The sequence below is a fragment of the Mastigoproctus giganteus genome, chromosome 13 (genome assembly GCF_048544385.1).
Source record: "Mastigoproctus giganteus isolate SK-2022 chromosome 13, ASM4854438v1, whole genome shotgun sequence".
Classification (NCBI taxonomy): domain Eukaryota; kingdom Metazoa; phylum Arthropoda; class Arachnida; order Uropygi; family Thelyphonidae; genus Mastigoproctus; species Mastigoproctus giganteus.
The window spans coordinates 133,328,252-133,347,385 of NC_143587.1; the positions used below are offsets into that span (position 1 = coordinate 133,328,252).

A 19,134-nucleotide genomic window follows, 5' to 3' on the forward strand; every position below is an offset into this window, starting at 1 on the left:
GTCAATCTTTAACTCATGCATTGATGAAGTGGTTGCTAAAGTGCAAGAAAAAATGTGTTCTGATCGGCAATTAACTATCTAAGAAATTGATGAAAATTAGAAATGGGCTTTAATTTTGAAAATCAGTTGCATTGTTACTGGTGATGAGATGTGAATATGATTTCAACTCTGAACTGAAATTCCACTCATCCCACTAGAAGTCACTAAACTCATCATGTCCATAAAAAAAAAAAAAAAACATGACAGGTTCACTAAAACATGTTTGTTTTTTTTTATTTTAACTGGTCTGACAGTAAACCAAGCTTGGTTTAAACAGATTGAATTTCAATTACAGGAAAATGCTAGCAGTTGTTGTAAAACAGTGGATGGTTTCTTGTCATGACAATGTACCTGCACACGCTATACTCTCCATACAAGAATTGCTGACCATAAAAAACATTCCTGTAGTACCCCACCCTCCATAGTCTTCTGATCTTGCTCCATGTAATATATATATATATATATATATTTTTTTTTTTTTTTTCAATCTTGAAAAGTTGAAAAGAAAGGTCTGTGAATATTACAACCACCAGTGGAATGTAACAGCAGAATTCAGCTGACTCCTGACTCACAGTTGAAAGATTTTTCACAATGTTACCACATTATCAAATGCAAGATACTGCATATGGATAGCAGTAATCCCCGATTAACATATCCATTCTGTGGTACTACACTCAGATTAGTGGAAAATGAGAAAAGACTTGGGGATAATTATGTAGTTCTCTGAGTAGTGCAGACAGGCTGCCAGGAAAGCCCATAAGGATTTGTCAGTGATATACAGGAATTTGCTAGCAGCAATAAAGAGGTAATTGTCCCATTGTACAAGCAGTGGTTAGGCCACATCTTGGGTACTGCATACAGGTCAAACAGGTGCAGAGAAGGACAACAAGATAGGTGGGAGGGGAACAAAACAAGAGAGAGAGAGGCACTCAGTTCTGAAAATTGCAACATCTGGAGACTAGGCACCTACACGGTGCTGTTTAAGGCTTTGAATGGATTGAGAAAGCTTAGTGCTGATGGCATTTAAAAGAACTTTTGCATGCAGGTCTATTAGAGATGAGAAGGATTAACTGTTTTAAGGATCTCATTTTACTTATGTCTTCCACAAATCAAAGGTCTCTTGCTGACAACAATGTATTTGTCTCCTTGTAGAGGATCTGTGATCTCATTATGGATTTAAAATAAACTTTGAGGATTTTAGGACCTCTACATATTTTTTTACTCTATGTATTTGTCTCCCTAATTTTCAGGGAGACAAATACATAGGTATTTGTCTCCCTGAAAATTATAATCTACATTATTTTCATATTTGTAAAAATAATAAATATTTTACAAATTTGTATTAATAAATATTAATATCAACGTAGAACGTATTGAACATTACAGCTCTGATTCATACTATAAAGTTATTTTCATATACGTCATGTCAACCCACTAAACACATGAAATTTACAATATCATTAGCATTAGTAGAGGCATATGATATAAGAAAGCAAGCTTATACAGCATCAGCCAAAAAAAAAAATTTCCCATTTCACCAATCCATTAAATCCAAAACTTTGTCTGGTTCTTCCTTGAATTTATTTAGGCTATCAACTTCCACAACAATGGATAGAGGTTTTCAGCAATCAACTACACACTGGTTAAAGGCAAATTTTAGGACATCTATTTGACAACTGTCTTTCTTCAATTTGAGTTTATGCCCCTCTCATGTTTTTAATCTGAGCAAGAAGAATCCCATAATCTTGTTATGTTCCTAAAGATAACTTACAAAAACAGTAAACTATGCAAGCATCAGATGTTTGCATTTCAAGAGAGAGAGATTTTCATCTCTCTCTCTCTCTCTCTCTCAAAGTCTAAAACTAATTTGAATACAAGTTTATTTTTCTATTATAAATTTTATTGAAAAGGGCCCTGTTTTTCGATGCACTTGTGTGCAGTGTGTTTTTCCTTTACTTTTTTTTTTTTTTTTTTATGAAAACCCCAAACACGAAAGGTATCAAAACCTATAGTACTTAGTACCGTGCATGGGTTGAAAAAGAAGTATTTGGGGAGGGGGATGCCGGAAACTTTGCTCTAGAGACTAAACATGGGTTTCACCACTTCAAGCCTCCAATAAGCAAAGTGGTGGTATTTCACCGGTTGATGAAAGTCATCTACCACCTTGGTAGCAGTTCTCTGTGTGGGAACATGTGTATCTCTCTCTCTCTCTCTCTCTCTCTCTCTCTCTCTGTCAAAATGGATGGCTAATGTTAATTTCAGATTTTACATATGAAGACTTCCCATTTCAAAGGATTTACAACGAAAAATCTGCATAAGAGAAACATGTAGTAGTCTATAGTATGAGAAACTAGAGGCCTGTCTTAAGAAGCATAGCAGAAATCAACTACACACTGGCTATCACCATCAGATGTGAGGACCTTATCAGGATCACCAGTAGCTATTCATTTTGCAAGTGTGAGAGGGGGGGGGGAGGGAGGGAGAGAGAGAGAGAGAGAGAGAGAGAGAGAGAGAGAGAGAGAGAGAGAGAGAGAGAGAGAGAGAGAGAGAGAGAGAGAGAGAGATGGTCACAACTTCTGCCTGTTAAGGACCAAATCATCAGCTCCTCATCATTAAGTCTAATTCTTAACTCATGCAGTAGAAACCACTGTAATACCTACTGCATACAGAGAAAGTAGTTACTGTCAGTGACTGATGTCAGAGAAATGGGAAATATATTGTGTAAAAAGGGCACATGGAATAGGGCAGGGTTACAGGCACAAAAGGCAATGTTGTACTTATTGTATTAATAATATTAAGAATAGAAAATCTGAGGACTTAACAAGTACAGGGAAATATTGAGAAAAAATCACAAGTTGAGAGGATTAAATTCGAAAGTTCGTCATATACTCCCTCACGATATGAGGGAGTACATGATGAGTGCATTGTCAATCAGTTTGGCCCTGAACAGACTATGCTAGGCTCATGGGGTAGAATTTTTTCCAGCATTGTGTTTGCCTGTTAACAGGAAAGAAAGATTGGAATATACTTAAATAGAAGGGGTACAATAATATTTGCTGATGTTGTTGTGACACTATTATCTGTTAGATTGTTCAGAAAACTGTTGGTTTGGGGAATACAGAGACTAATAATTTAACATCAGCTGCAAGCAGAAGTAAAATTTATTCTTGCATTGCTTCCATTAGGACATGCAGCAGCCAGAAAAACAAGGAGTGATAGACAATTGATCCTGCTGAGGGGACCTCATGGGAAAAGTAAATGTATGGGCTGACACGGGCACACATATAACATGCATTGTACATTAATGCTAGGAATATGGTGAATTTGGAATCTCTCTTCCAAAGCAGTCCAAACACGTACTATAACCAGTCAACATCCTTTTACTGTCCAGCTTCAAACTCACAGAACCAACTTTTCTCCTTCCTCATTTATTCATTCAACTTCTATTTTTTTGGAACAACCATCCTTCATACATATTTCCTGAAAATTACAGTCCACAGAAGTTCAAATCTATTGTCAACAAATATCTTCTTTATCTTCTCAACCTTCAACCCGTGCACGGTACTAAGTACAGTAGACTCTCGATTTTCTGGGATAGATGGTAAAAAACAAATCCCTGATAATTGATTTCCTGGTTAATCCAAAAATACAGAAGTCCTCGACATATGTAAGAGATACATTCCAAGACTTCTTACTTCGTTGAGTTTTACGTAACTCGGAAATGACTAATAACATATTGCTACTATATTATTATTGACAAATCTGAATTCAGCGCGATACTTGTTAATGTTTGACCATTTTCATATATACTTATTATTTGAATTTTCTGATCCAACTCAATCGCTTTCCTTTTCTTGGTAGATTTACCTGTCGCACTATCACTTATTCTCTTAGTCGGCATCATGATAACGGTCAAAATGAAATTTTCTGTAAAGAACTTCACAGGTTTAGGCGAAAACTCACTATTATCACCCTGCACGAGCTCACATTTTGCTAAAGCACATTTCTGGAGGTCACTACCATTAAACAATAAAAACAATTTGCGCTCCGGTTTATTGGGCTTTTCTATTCGTGCATCTAAATATAAACAGGTAGCAAACTCGATCTTATTGCATTTGAAAAAATACCAATAGCTGGAATTCTGTGTGTTTTTACGTTATTATAATGAAATGTGTGTTCCCTTCACTGAAATCTTCAGCATATAAAAAAAAACCATAAATAAATTGTAAGAATCTTCTCTTCTTTCCTATTTTTTTGCTTATTACTCTATATCTCACTTGTGCAATTTGTGTGTGCCATGATCATTGTTATTGATTGCTTATTTTATTTATTTATTTCTTTTTTTGTCTGTTTTAAATTTTACAATCCTAAAAAAAATTTGAGTGAAAAAAAAATTTACTTAAATCTGTAGTTGCGTAAGTCGGGGACTTACTGTATCAAAAAATGTTCAGCAACCTACGTAAAAAAAATATGGCGATAGATAAAAAACAAAAAAACTTACCACACACTACTCGTGTGTCCAATATGATGGCTATCCTTTTTTTACGTATCCAAAAAGAGTCTCTCTTTTTTTTTTTTTTTCTTTTTCTTTTTCTTTTTTTTTTTTTTTTTTTACGATGTGTATGGTTTGGTTACCAACGTTATAATGGTTCATTAGAGATTTAACAGATGCACCGTTTTCAAACTTTTGAATAATTTCAAGTTTTTCTTTAAACTAAAAATGCGATTTCTAAACAAAAATAAAAAAAAAAATTTCGACATCCCTGACATAAATAACGAAACAAAATTTTCTCTTTTTTGCAGTGCACCGGAACACAACAATCGACACAACGCACTAAAACAAACTAAACATTTTTTTTTTTTTTTTTTTTTTTTTGAGCGGCGGGTGTGAAGACAGTGGGGGTTGCAAGATATCTGTTTATACCTATTCTGGTTATTGCTTGAATTTTATTATTTCTAGTTGATTTTTTTTTTTTTTTTTTTTTAAATTTTATTTGGAATCTTGAAGTGTCCCGGTTAATCCGATCCCGGTAAATCGAGAGTCTGCTGTACTAGGTATATGTTTCAACATATACCTAGTTTGTGTTCAAACCTAAATGTATTTTAAATGTTTAGCTTCATAGAATCATTTTGCTATATTTATTATAGATGTGTATACACTAATTATTTTAAATACTTCTAATGAATAATTACAGAATGTAAGCTATCGCTTCTTTGAATTGCCTGTATACATGCTTATGGGTGCTATTGGTAAGTATATTTTTATCTGATCACTTGAAGTAACATAATGGAATAATGATATACTTGTTTGTCCTGGCAAAAAAAAAAAAAAAAATCCTGTGTATAATTGATTTCCATGAAGGGGGGGTTGTTAGAAAATAATACTTTCTTAGGATAAAACAAAAAAATTAGAAACCGCTACCATAACTAATCTTGTTGGTCTTCTCTAAAATCTTTCCTGCAAGTCCACATTTTTATTAAAATGTGGTTTCAAAATCTCTACTGATCTATTCAAAATGTGGCTTTCTCTGTATAATTTAATAATAATCTTTTTTGGCTCTTCTGCCAAAAAAAGATCCTGTGTATAATTTTAAACATTTAAAAGGTATATTTGACATTGCCCCATGAACTACCCTAGCTCATGGGGCAATGTCATATTCAGAGAAATTCACAATAGACTATACAGTTAAACCTGAATTGTTTTTCACTATCAACCACCCTGCTTTGTTGTTACCCAGTGATACTTTATTCTAGGGATTACTGTTAACCAAGTGTAATGCATCACATATACTAATATGATACTGGAGCTGCTATTTTCCAATCAGTTCAAATACGGGTGGTCCTTGACTTTCAAACATAATGCATTCGTTAAAATATGTCTAAAAGTTGAATGATAGATTTGCATATTATAATGAATGTTCCGTTGAGCTGAAAAAGTAAAAGACCTAATTTTATTTTTTTACTCCCATATAACATTCCAGCATTTAAAAAAAAAAAACTGAATTACATATATACAGAGTATATTTAAACATTTAATAGCTTTATTTAACATCAAACAGCACCAATAAAATTAATCCTAAATACTACTTTCTTACCTTAAAATCAACTTGCTTCAGCTTACTGGTGGGGGGGGGGGTAACATTTATTAGACAGAAGAAACTAATTTTGATGGTTGGGTGACAGGCTTGCTGGGACTGTGTCATATTCTTAATTGTTGAGGGTTCTTTTGTTGACTTATGTAGTATCTCATCAGCTTTCTTGAATATTTGCCAAGAGAATGTCAAACATGTGCCTCATTTTTTTTTTTCTTGGAAAAGAAATCTAGCAAGATATAACTCTCAATACATGTGTAGTCTACTGAACTTATTTCAACATTAGGAGTCAAATTCTTTCACAGTTTTTAAGAGCTCAAGGTAAGTAAAGGCATTGAGGTTCTTCACATTTAAAGTCTTTGTGAGAGGGCTTTTAATCATTTTGTTGTCACATTGGTTTTCAGGCACTGTCTTATTTGCTTCTTGCATGACAATCACATCTTCATTGAACATGGGCTCTGAATGAGATGAAATCAGTTCGTAACATCTTCAGTGCTGACTTCCACGTTTTTTTTTTAAACTTTTTTAAACAGAACATACTCTGAAGCTGCCAGAGTCTTGGCAGCTTTGGAAACCTGATGAAAACTTTCAAAATTTGTAACTAACATTGGGCACAACTGTATCTAACAGCCTTTCATTGTTGATTCCTTTATTTTGGTTTCAGTTTCAATTGAAACAAAACAAATTTTGGTTTCAATCTGACAATTCATTTTTTTTACTTTGCAGCACTGAATGAAGTGAAATGTCAGAATGGATAAAGTGGAATATTGATCAATGATTTGGTTCCTCTTTCTGCATGGGAAAATACCCAAAACATTCCACAAAGAAATGGACAACAGCTACTGTAAGAAAAGAGAAAAGAGTTTTACAAAAATTGAGCGATTAATCCTAGAAGATCACTGTTTTAGCATCAAAGAACTAGCTGCAGAGCTCCAAATTAGAGGGTCTATGACATTATCCATGAACAGTGGCATATGAGCAAAATGTCTGCTTGATTGGTTCCTAGACTTCTGACCTCCTTACCAGAAGAAAAAAAGGACATAATGTGCACATGAAATGTTGTCAATGTGCCAGTGGAATTTTTTTTTATGGCTAGTCACCATGGATTAAATTTGGATCCATCACTATGATCCTGAAACTAAACAGTGTCAAAACAATGGAAGCATGCTGCAGAGTCACACCCCCTCCAAAAAAGGCAAAAGTGCAATCAAGTGCTGGCAAAGTGATGTCAATTTTTTGGGATCAGCATGGTGTAATACTAACAGGGACTGTACTGCGATGGTGAAGTATTATTCCAACCTCCTCATAAAGCTATGTGCTGCTATCAAAGAAAAAAGATGGGCAAAGCTGTCAAAAGGCATGTGCCTACTGCACATGCCTTTTATATAGCCCCTGTGCCCCTGTGCCCCTGTGCATTCCTCGCACGATGCAATGAGGTGTGCCCATCAATGTGGGTTTGAAATATTGCCACATAATGCTTATTCTCTGACCTTGTACCCTCTTATATCTTCCTCTTTCCTACCCTGAAGTCCTTTCTTCGTGAAACACATTTTGCTGCTGATAATGAGGTGATTTTTGCTGTTATAATGGTTTGAAAGGACAGTCAGAGGACTTCTACAAAACTGTTCCATGGAAATGTATTTAGAGATGACAAAAATGTGTCATTTTGTCTGGTGACTATGTTGAAAAGGTGTAATACATGGTGTTTGGTTCAACCTTCCAACACAACTATTTCCGGGTGAGTACAAATCTTTTTTTGAGCCTCCTCATATTGGGCTAATTGAACTGATTAGTATTAGTAATGGCCGCATGGTGCAAGAATGCCTATGGCTTTATGCTGCACCAGCCAAAAAAAAAATGATAAAAAAAAAAAATAATAAATAATAGTAATTAATAAAAAAAAAAAAATTTAAACCTATCATCCTATGCGCTTCCCTGACCCGAAGGTACTATCCAGATGACCTTTGAATTTCCCCAAACTGTCAGCCTCTACCACCCAACTTATTCCAGTAATTTATAACTCGCTGGCTAAAATAAAACTTCCTTCAGTCCAATCTAAACATTTCCCTCCGTAACTTGAATTTATGTTCCCTAGTTCTAGCATCATTTATAATCTTGAAAATTTCATCCTCATTCATTTTACTGATGCCTCTCAGAGCTTTAAACACCTCAATCAAATCTTCTCTAAGGTGTCTAGTTTCCAAACTCTGCAACCCACATATTCAAAGTCTTTCTTCATAAGGACGTCCTTTTGCCGATCTCACCAGGTGAGTGACCCATCTTTGCACCCTTTCAAGAAGCTCGATATCTTTCTTTAGGTGCGGTCTCCATACTTGATCACAGTATTCCAAATGTGGTCTAAAAAAAGCCTTATGTAATAGGATTATCACATCCCTATCTCTACTTGCAAAAGTTCGATAGATTATCAATAGGACACCATGGGCCTTCCTTGCAACCTGTTTACAATGCTCAGAGAATTTCATGTCTGACCGTATTGTAACACCCAAGTCCCTTTCCTCCAGTACTGGGTTTAGTTGAACTCCACCAAGTGAATAAGTTATTTTGGGATTACTGTTTTCCAGCTGTAATACCTTACACTTTGTTGGATTAAAGCATAGCTGGAGAGACTGCTTCTACAGGGATGGGATACACTTAAATAGAAAGGGTGCAAGAATGTTTGCTGATGCTATCGAGGCAGTGTTAGGTGGGTGTCGGAAAACTGCTAGATTGGGGGGATACAAGGACTAATAGATTAACAGTAGCCACTGGCAGAGGTGAAAGTGATTCTTGCACTGCTTCTATTGGAATGAGCCGCAGCCTGGAAAATAAGATGCAGGATATTTCAGAGACTGCTGGGAATCATTGGGGTACAAATAAACACATAGGTTGTGTTAGGATAACTAAGAAAAAGAACAGGTGCATGTATACTTGCGTGTACACCAATGCTAGGAGTTTAGTAAATAAATTTGATGAATTTGAGGTATTGCTCAAAACATCAAAGGCAGATATTGTGGGGATTTCAGAGACGTGGTGTCACACAGATATAAGGAATGCAGAACTGGAATTTGGGGAGTACAATGTCTACAGAAAGGATAGACAGGATAGGAAGGGAGGAGGGGTTATGCTATTAGTTAAGAAATACATAAAATCCAAGGAAGTGAAGCCAGTCAACATTGCTGGACAGTGCAGTGTCGAGTCAGTTTGGTGTGACATAAGCATTGGGAGATCAGAATTGGGAGTAGGAGTGTGCTATAGGCCTAATGACTCTGATGAGTATAATAAGAAACTGTACGGGGAAATAGAGTGGGCCAGTAAATCATAGAGTCTTATAATGGGGGATTTTAATTTCCCAGATATTGACTGGAATTTGGGGGCTGGTCACTCACACACTAGCAAGGCTTTTGTGGATTTATTGGATGATTGTTTTCTACATCAGCATGTTCAGGAGGCAACTAGAGGGAGTAATACTCTTGATTTGATTATCAGTAGTGATTCTTCATGCATTAAGAATCTGCAGGTGAATGAACCACTAGGTGGCAGTGATCACAGTGTGCTGAAGTGGGATTTACTCAAAGAGGTAACTACCATTAGGGGTAAAGGGAAGGGTTATTGCTTTCGTAAAGGCGACTACGATGGACTGAGACAGTATTTAAATTCTATACAGTGGGACCAACTGATGATGTTACCAACAGCAAATTCAAAATGGGAAGCATTCAAAGAACTTATCTTGGAAGCTACTAGGCTTTACATACCAACTAAGAAATATTGTTCAAGGTTTAGGCCTAAGTGGATGTCAGATGAACTAATGAGACATGGCAGAGAAGAATAATGCATGGGATACATACAAATTAACACGTGACACAGAAGCCTATGATAGATAGAAGTTGATCTGTAACCAAGTTACAAAGGAGGTTAGGCAGGCCAAAGCAGATTACAAGAAATCTTTGGGAAGGGATGCAAAGAAAAACAGCAAAGAGTTCTTTACTTATGTAAACTCTAGAAGGATGGGGATGAATCAGATTGGTCCACTTGATATCGATGGGTCAACTGTTGATGATCCTGCTCAGGTAGCTAACAAACTGAATGAATATTTTGCATCGACATTCACACATGAGGAGTTATTCAGCGAGGGGAATGCCAGAGGTGTATTCAACTCTGGCAGTAAGCTAGAGAATCTTGTAATAACTGAGAGTAAAGTGGAGGAGAAATTGTTGAAGATAAATACAAGAAAGGCACCTGGGGTGGATGGGATCTATCCAGTTATATTAAAGGAAGCAGCAAAGGAAGTAAGCAAACCCTTAGCCATAATTATGAGAGCTTCCTTGGACTCAGGGGAAGTACCCATGGACTGGAGATGTGCAAATGTGACCCCAATTCACAAAGGAGGATCAAAGGGCGACACAAGTAATTATAGCCCTGTTAGTTTAACTTCTGTTCCTGGAAAATTAATGGAGGCACTGGTTAAAGAAGCACTGCAGGATCATCTAGACAAGACTTCAGTTATAGCTCAGACACAGCATGGTTTTGTTAAGGGGAAGTCTTGCCTGACCAATTTGATTGGATACTATGATGCAGTCACAAAAGAACTGGATGCAGGGAATAACTTTGATATTATATACTTGGATCTTAGAAAGGCTTTTGATACTGTTGCACATGGAAGACTGCTGCACAAATTGGAGCAGTGTGGCATTGAAGGCAAATTGCTGCTATGGATAAAGGTGTGGTTGAGGGGGAGAAGACAGAGAGTGGTAATCAATGGACACTGCTCATCGTGGATTAATGTTATTAGTGGAGTCAATCAGGGTTCAGTACTGGGTCCATTATTGTTTTCTGTATTTATAAATGATATTGATGATGGTATATCAAGCTTAATGTCCAAGTTTGCAGACTATACGAAGGTTGGCAGGGTTGTCAAGGACACTACTGACACTATGCTACTGCAACAGGATCTGGAAAGGTTGAGCAGATGGGGTGAGAGGTGGCAAATGAAGTTTAACATTGACAAATGTAAAGTACTACATATGGGAAACAGCAACCCCAGAGCAACGTATCAACTCTGTGGCACTACACTGACAGTGGTAGAGAATGAAAGGGACCTGGGGATGGTTGTGCAGGCAGATATGAAGTTTTCTGAGCAGTGCAGACAGGCTGCAAGGGTAGCTCATGGTGTATTGTCAATGATATATAGGAATTTTTCTAGCAGGGATAAGGAGGTGATTATTCCCTTGTATAAGGCAATGGTCAGACCGCACCTAGAGTACTGTATACAGGTCTGGAGGCCTCATTTCAAGAAGGATGTAGAGATGCTGGAACGAGTACAGAGAAGGGCAACAAGATTAGTGAATGAAACAAAGGGGTGCTCTTATGAAGAAAGGCTTAAGTTTTGCAAATTACAGTGTCTGGAGACTAGGTACCGGCGAGGTGATCTGATAGAGGTGTATAAAGCCTTGAATGGTTTGAGCATGCTCAATGCTGATGGGATTCTTCCTCTTGCTCAGAGTAATCACCTGAGAGGGCATAAATTCAAATTGAGGAAAGACAGATGTAGGATAGACGTGAGGAAATTTGCCTTTAGCCAGCGGGTGGTTGGTTGCTGGAATAGACTTCCATCCCTTGCCGTGGAAGTTGATAGCCTAAATAAGTTTAAGGCTCAGCTGGACAGGTATTTCGAACGAACAGAGGGGTGAAGTGGAAGTGGTTATTTTTTATTTATTTATTTTTTTTTTTTGGCTGATGCTGCATAAGCTTGCTTTCTTGCATCAAATGCCTCTACTAATGCTAATGCTAATTTTTTGACCATTCCTGAAGTCTATCTAGGTCTCTCTGAAGAAGCTCAGCTTCACAGTGATCGTTAACCACTCTACGAATTTTAACATCATCTGCAAATTTAGACATCATGCCCTCTATCCCTTCATCAGTGTCGTTTATGAAAATTAAAAACAACAGTAGTCCTTATACTGATCCTTGGGGAACCTCACTTCTTACATCAACCCAATCTGAGGAATAGCCATTTATCACAACCCTCTGCCTCCTGCCCTGAAGCCATCCTTCTATCCATCTAAGGATTTTCCCAGTGATTCCAACCTGTTCCAGCTTATAAAGCAATCGCTCATGTGGGACTGAGTCAAAAGCTTTACTGAAATCTAAATAAACAATGTCGAAATTATTCCCTAAATCCAGCTTGTGAGTGACCCTTTCGAAATAGCGAACCAGATTTGTTAAACATGATTTTCCCTTTACAAAACCATGCTGGTATCCTTGAGAATTTCAATTCGATCCAAATGATCCTGAATTCCACCTTTGAGCATTGCCTCCATGATTTTCCCTACCACTGAAGTCAGACTGACAGGTCGATAATTTCGCACTTCACTTCACTTTTAGAGCCACCCTTATGGGAGATACATTGGCACTTTTCCAATCCGAGGGAATCTCCCCAGAGTCTAGTGATGCTCGCATAATTAGCCTCAATGGTTCAATGCGCTCACTTGCCACCTCCCTTAAGATTATTTGGTATATTCCATCAACTCCAGGAGCCTTACTGGCCTGTAGGCTCGAAAGTTTTTTCATTAAATAATCTTGCAAAATTTCAATATCATTAATTACATATTTTTTAACTTCGCTCCCACAATTTCCCATTGCCACAAAAGGTTTTTTCATTTGTAAATATCGATGCAAAATAACTGTTGAGTTCATCTGCAACAGCAGCTGGTGTATTTAATAATATCGCCTTTCCCTTACGTAAAGGTCTGATCTGGTTTGTCCTGCTCTTCTTGGCATTTATATATGTGAAGAATTCCTTATCTCCCCCCCCTCTTTGCTCTGTTTGCTAGTGATTTCTCATAAACTACCTTTGCCCGTCAAACCTTTTTTTGTGGCTCTTTTACAGATCACCTTGTAGCTGTTATAGGCTTCATTACTTTTTATTGCTCTGTAACCTTTCCATGCCACCTTTTTCTGCTCAAGTAATGTGGCAACTTCACTATTCATCCAACTTGGAACCCTCCTCGTGGAGTATTTTTTTAATGGTATATACGCATTCAAGGCATCTGTGATTAATGTTTTAAAAGCATACCACAGTTCAAATGTGTTCATTCTCTGCGCGATATCTACCCAGTTAATAGAGGCCATGTTTAAGGCATCGTAATTTCCTTTTCTGAAATTAAAACCCATTCCTTTGCCTTTTACGGCTGCTACCTTTCTCATCATCATCCACCGTAGGACTCCGTTATCACTTCCTGCTACTGGCTCCTCTACTGTCAGCCGTGTTATGTCATCTAATTCATGGGTGATGATGAGATCAAGGATATTCTTTTCTCTAGTACTTTCCCTGACATGTTGATACAAATAACAGTCATCTAGTTGATTTTAAAATTTTGTTCCCCATGTCAAGTTTCCTTCCCATTTTCTTCGATCAATTAGAGGCAAATTGAAATCCCCCATAATAAGACATTGACGCTTACTTGCCCATTCCATCTGAATGTAGAGGCTTTTGTTATAATCTTCACAATCACCTGATCTGTAGATTACTCCCACTCGCATTATACCTTTGTTTCCAACTACAGTCAGTCCTCGTATAGCACGATAGTTGTGTTCCTAGAAACCCTCGTGCAATGCAAAATCGTGTAATATAAACAACAGGCCCTATGGGAAAAATAGGGTTAGGTGCCGACAACCCAAGATTGAGCACACATTTGTAACCAAAACATTCCCAAACACAATAAATAATCGTAATAAAATACTTACGTATTTTATTACGATTATTTATTATTATACGTAATAAAATACGTAATACGTAAGCATTTTAATTACTTAAGTATTTTAAGTAATACGTAAGTATTTTATTACGTAATAAAATATTGCTAATGCTTTTGTTTCTGTCGTAAGCAAACTTGTTTTTTGTTTGATTTTCTATCCAAACAGATGACAGCCGTTCCATCTCTTCCAATTCTTGTGTCTTAATCTAATGGATTTTAATTACACTTTGAGTTGTTCCTTCTATGAAAGTTGTTTTTATTTTCTCTGCATTCTTTGTAATTCTTGGCATTGCCTCATTTAGGTCTGTAGCACGTGCAATATCACGTGGTCTTTCATTTCGCTCAAAGCGTTTCACAATTTCCTATTTTTTCTCTATCGACAGAGGCGGACTGGCCATAAGCCTTACCGGGGAAACCCCAGTGGACCGGAGGCCGGTGTGATTTTGGCCATAAACCATAGTATGAGGCCACTATAAATTTTCTCCCGAGTAAGAATTTTTGACCCAGTCCGCCTCTGTTTATCGATATTGCTTTTGTTTTTCTCTGTGAATCTGCAGTGTCTTCACCAGGATGCTTCCTTTTCACACCTTTTAAGTATTTTACTCATTTTTAGGGAATAAAGCACAATTACAAAACGAGGAGGCACGCTTGATACACATAAACAAAGCTGCGCCCCTGTAGCAACTGAATAAACAACACCGTAAAGGCAGAGATACACTATTAACACCTCACATTTTACTAAAGCGCATTTCTAGGGTTTACTACCATAAAACAATAAAAACAATTTCCATTTACGTTTCTGTTAGTGGAATCTGTTATAAACTGGTAGGAAACTCGATCTAATTGCATTTGCGATTATACCGATAGCCGGAATTGTGTTGCTTTTTACGTTATTATGGTGAAATGTGTTTCCCCTTCACTGATATAAAAAACAAATATATTTTCAGAATCTCCTCTTCATTCCTATCGTGTTGCTTTCAGTTGGGATGATTCTGCGTTCGACTGCCATTTCTTGTAAACACAAAGGCAAATCGTGCATAAGCAAATTCGTTTCATGTTATATAAGATATCGTTCCCCTATTTATAAATCGTGTATGATCGAATTCGTGTAGTGTAAACACGTGTTATATGAGGACTGACTGTATCTCACACCATACAGCATGTGAAATATTCTAGCATGTGAAACGTCTGAATCCGGGAAAGCTATCGTCGCACTCAGGCTGCTACTGATAAGAAGCATTACCCCACCACCCCTTCTATCTACCCTATCCTTCCTAAATACATTATACAAGCCGTACTGAAACTCATCATCCCCAATTTCCGGGTGGCACTACGTCTCTGTAAGCCCTATTATGTCCGCGTTACTTGTTTAACCAGCAGTTCGAATTCGCTCATTTTATTGACAACACTTCTAACATTACTGTATAAACAATTAAGACTTACTGTTCTTGTATATTTAACAACCCTAACACAACCCTTGAAGTTTTTTAGGCTCTCTTCCCTGGCATTAGCTACCTGCTCACGTGAAATGTTTCTGCCCCCAGAACATCTAGATAATACATCCAGTTGAGGTAACAGATAAGAACTCTTAAGGTATGTGCAAGAGTTACTTTGACCAATATTATCAGATAAATGTGTGTCAATATTACCCACATCCCCCCCCTAACTAGCAGTTTCCCTGAACCTTTAAGGTATCCTCAATAATACTGGCAAAAACTTTTGCACCACCTTTGTTTAAGTGTATCCCGTCTCTACAAAACAAATTCCTTCTACCTACAAGTGTGGGCCATGCTGATAGAAATTTTCCCCTCCCCCTAAAGCCTTGCAGAGTTCTTCAAGTCTTGAGTTAATCCACAAGGCTTTTAACATATAATACCCTCCTATCGTGTCTGGGCAGAATTGCAGACACACATAGACATTGTGGCCTGGCTCGTGGCGTTTCCTCAGCATGGTCCTGTATTTTTCCAACAAATTGTCAGATCATGTACATTTAATATCATTAGTCCCCACATGAATAATAATATTCTCTTTACCCCCCCTTAAAATCTGACAATCTGTTGGTGACATCATTAATAGTTGCTCCTGGCAGACATACCCTGGTTCTACTCCACCTATCCTTATTACAAAAAATATTCCCCGTTTCCCTGACAATGGAGTCTCCTAATAAAACAATGTCCTTTTTAACCAGAGTAGTTTGCACTTGGTTTTTCTGTTTTGAGGCCTGAATCGGGTGTGCATCACTTGGTAGATTGCTGGAGTCTTGAGTCCCTGACAAGCTCCCAGATGCATTATTCTTGAGGGCAAGCACCCGTTTTTTCAGGGACTCAAATTGTTCCATCAGTGCACCAAATTGTAATTTAAGATCGGTGCACTCCTTACATTGATCACAAAGAAAAGAATCCCCAGATGAGCTAGGATTAGTCACCAGGTCGACCTTGGAAAACATTGTTTAACTACACGTAAGTCAGCTTCTTATGGCTAGCTTATTATGATTAAAATATCTTCTGAAACAAGATTTACTGATTTAGAATCTACCAAAACACAGACGGATGTTACAAGCCCTCCAAGAGACTAGATTTCATAATGGGCTCACAAATTATCCAAAACCCTTCTATCACAATAGCAGCAAGAAAAAATATTTAATACATATATGTTAAGCAGAGGAAGGCAGTGCTGAGACAATATGATAGAACCAGTGGAAATAGAGGAAAATGAATCCAGCACAAGATTCAGTTCTTGAATTTGTTGAAGAGGAGATAGAAACCTTACTCTCCTAAAGAAAGAACCAGGGGAAGCAAAATGAACGTGTTTCCTTAGGAAACAATACAGTGGAACTGTTGAGGCATCTGCTTGAATATTAATGATATCGTAATTCATCACACAGTATCATCTGCTAAGTCCCTGCCTACAAGAAGCATACATGAAATCAAAAAGGCATTAAAGATTAAATTAAATATCATCTATCTGACAATAGGCCTCTCTCTCTCTCTCTCTCTCTCTCTCTCTCTCTCTCTCTCTCTCTCTCTCTCTCTCTCTCTCTCTCTCTCTCTCTCTCTCTCTCTCCCCCCCCCTGTATTTTATGACCCGAATGGACATGTCACTATGAAAATATCCCAAAATAATCAAACATAAAGCAAATTGATAGATGATAAGAGCTATCTTGAATGATGATGTGTGTGTACATGCTGTCTCCCTATCTATCTGTCAGGAGCACCTCTGCAGTAGACTTTGTCTCCCCCCCCACATACACACCATGTCCAATAATTCAGTGGGCTGTTCATAAGAACCTGTTTAACAGTGATTACTATCTGGTAATTTTGAAGGTCATGATAAAAATTCTATGCCATGCTAACAGGCACTCCACTTGAAAAATAGATGATGTGGACTGGGAAGCCTTCAGGACATTGGCATTGCTAGATTACAGTCATAAAACAAGAATCAGTAGAAGCAGCAATATATATTGGACAATATTCATAGCAATATATCATGGACAATATTTAGCTGAAAAGATAATATCAAAAACATCAACATTTTATTGCACCCAAAACAATATTTGAAAGCTAAATGCTGGAATCTTTTTTTGCAAATCTCAAACAGTGCACGGTATAATCCAATTCAAGCAAGCTTGTAGTCAAGGCCATAAGAATACAGAAAATTTAAAAAAAAAAAAAAAAAAAGTAACTTTGTTAAAATTTATATCAACTATTACCAACTCCATATCAGCAAAAATTGTCTATAACAAGATCAAAAGATAACCAAAAAAATTCTAGATAAGTACTTGCCCAATACTTCATCAGAAAGGGAAAGACAAGGAGATATATATATATATATATATACAGTAAGTGCCAGTGATCACTGATTATTAGAATCAGCCACTTTATAGAATCAATTTTGAATGCATCTGTGATATTTTTCTAAAGCACATTTCAGGTCACAACCATAAAACAATAAAGACAATTTACAGTTTTCGGTTCATTTGGCTTTTTTTGTGTGTACAATCTGTTATAAACAGATAGTAAAGTCGATCTTAATGCATTTGGATAATGCCAATTGCTGGAATTCTCTGTGTTTTTACATTATTATGGTGAAGTGTGTTTCCCCTTCGCTGAAATCTTCAGTCATATAAAAAACATAAATAAATTTCAGAATCTGCTCTTCATTCTCCATATGTAAACCTCATAAACGTTTTACTCCATAAAACATTTTGTGTGTCATGTTAGTTCCAATTTTCTCGTGCCATGTGCTTTGTTACTGATTGAAGCTTAAATTTTACTACCCAAAAAAAAAAAAAGTCAGTGAACAGAAACAGAGTGAATTTTTGAGTGTCTGGAATGAAGTTTACGAAACCTGCATTAGCAACTGTTTGACATGGGTGAACAGGAGTTTAATGATTGTGTGGACATAGATGGTGATCTACAAGTTACTACAGCTTTAACGGATGAAGAAATTGCCCTGTCTGTTACTGATAATTTCACCAAGAAGAAGGAAAATTAGGACGAACTAAAATTCCAGTTATCAAACGGCAAAATGGGGACACTACTGCCATCCTGAGGTATTGGAAGAGACTGGTACAAGTGATCTTGAATATAGAATGTTATACAATATTGAAAAATCTATAAAAAGACGTTGTAGTGATGATTTAATGTAATCTAAAATAAGTGACTACTGTATTTTAAATTATAATCATATTACAAAGTATTATATTTAATTAATTAAACTATGTACATAAGTATAAATTTATTTTTTTTTATTTTGCTAACCTGTAGGTAATATTCATCCAATTTTCACATATCATTTAATTGGTAATAAACTTTTGGTAATAAAGTGTAATTTCATGCTTTATATCTTTATTTTTATAGCCTGTGGTTAATATTCATTGATTTTCACTTATTAGATTACCATTTATTAGAAACAAAATTCAATTTGCAAATGTGATCACTATAACCAGCACTTACCATATATATACACTGCCCTACCATTAATATCCGGACACCCCTCCACAGATGGGGAAACAGGTCTTATGCTTGCAATACGCTATAACTATACACACTGTGCTTCGAACAGACAATTGCAAAAGTGGGTGTGCAAGATGACACGTTCAACAGAATTAACAGGCTTCCAACGTGGAATGATAATGCGATGCCACATAAGCAAGCGTTCTGTACGAGATATCGTAGTCACTCTAGGGATCCCTAAGTCAACGGTTAGCGATGTCATATGCAAATGGAAGAGGAATGGGACTAAATCTA

At 36.8% G+C, this 19,134-nt stretch overlaps 1 protein-coding gene across 1 annotated transcript in view; it reads left to right on the forward strand.

Moving 5' to 3' along the window:
- Window positions 1–19,134, forward strand: part of LOC150076452 (H(+)/Cl(-) exchange transporter 7-like) — a 301,080-nt gene that overhangs the window by 119,354 nt on the left and 162,592 nt on the right. Inside the window, exon 11 of the mRNA XM_090387362.1 lies at window positions 5,235–5,289. Within this exon, the coding sequence (XP_090243488.1) occupies window positions 5,235–5,289 (55 nt within the window). The remainder of the gene's footprint in view (window positions 1–5,234; window positions 5,290–19,134) is intronic.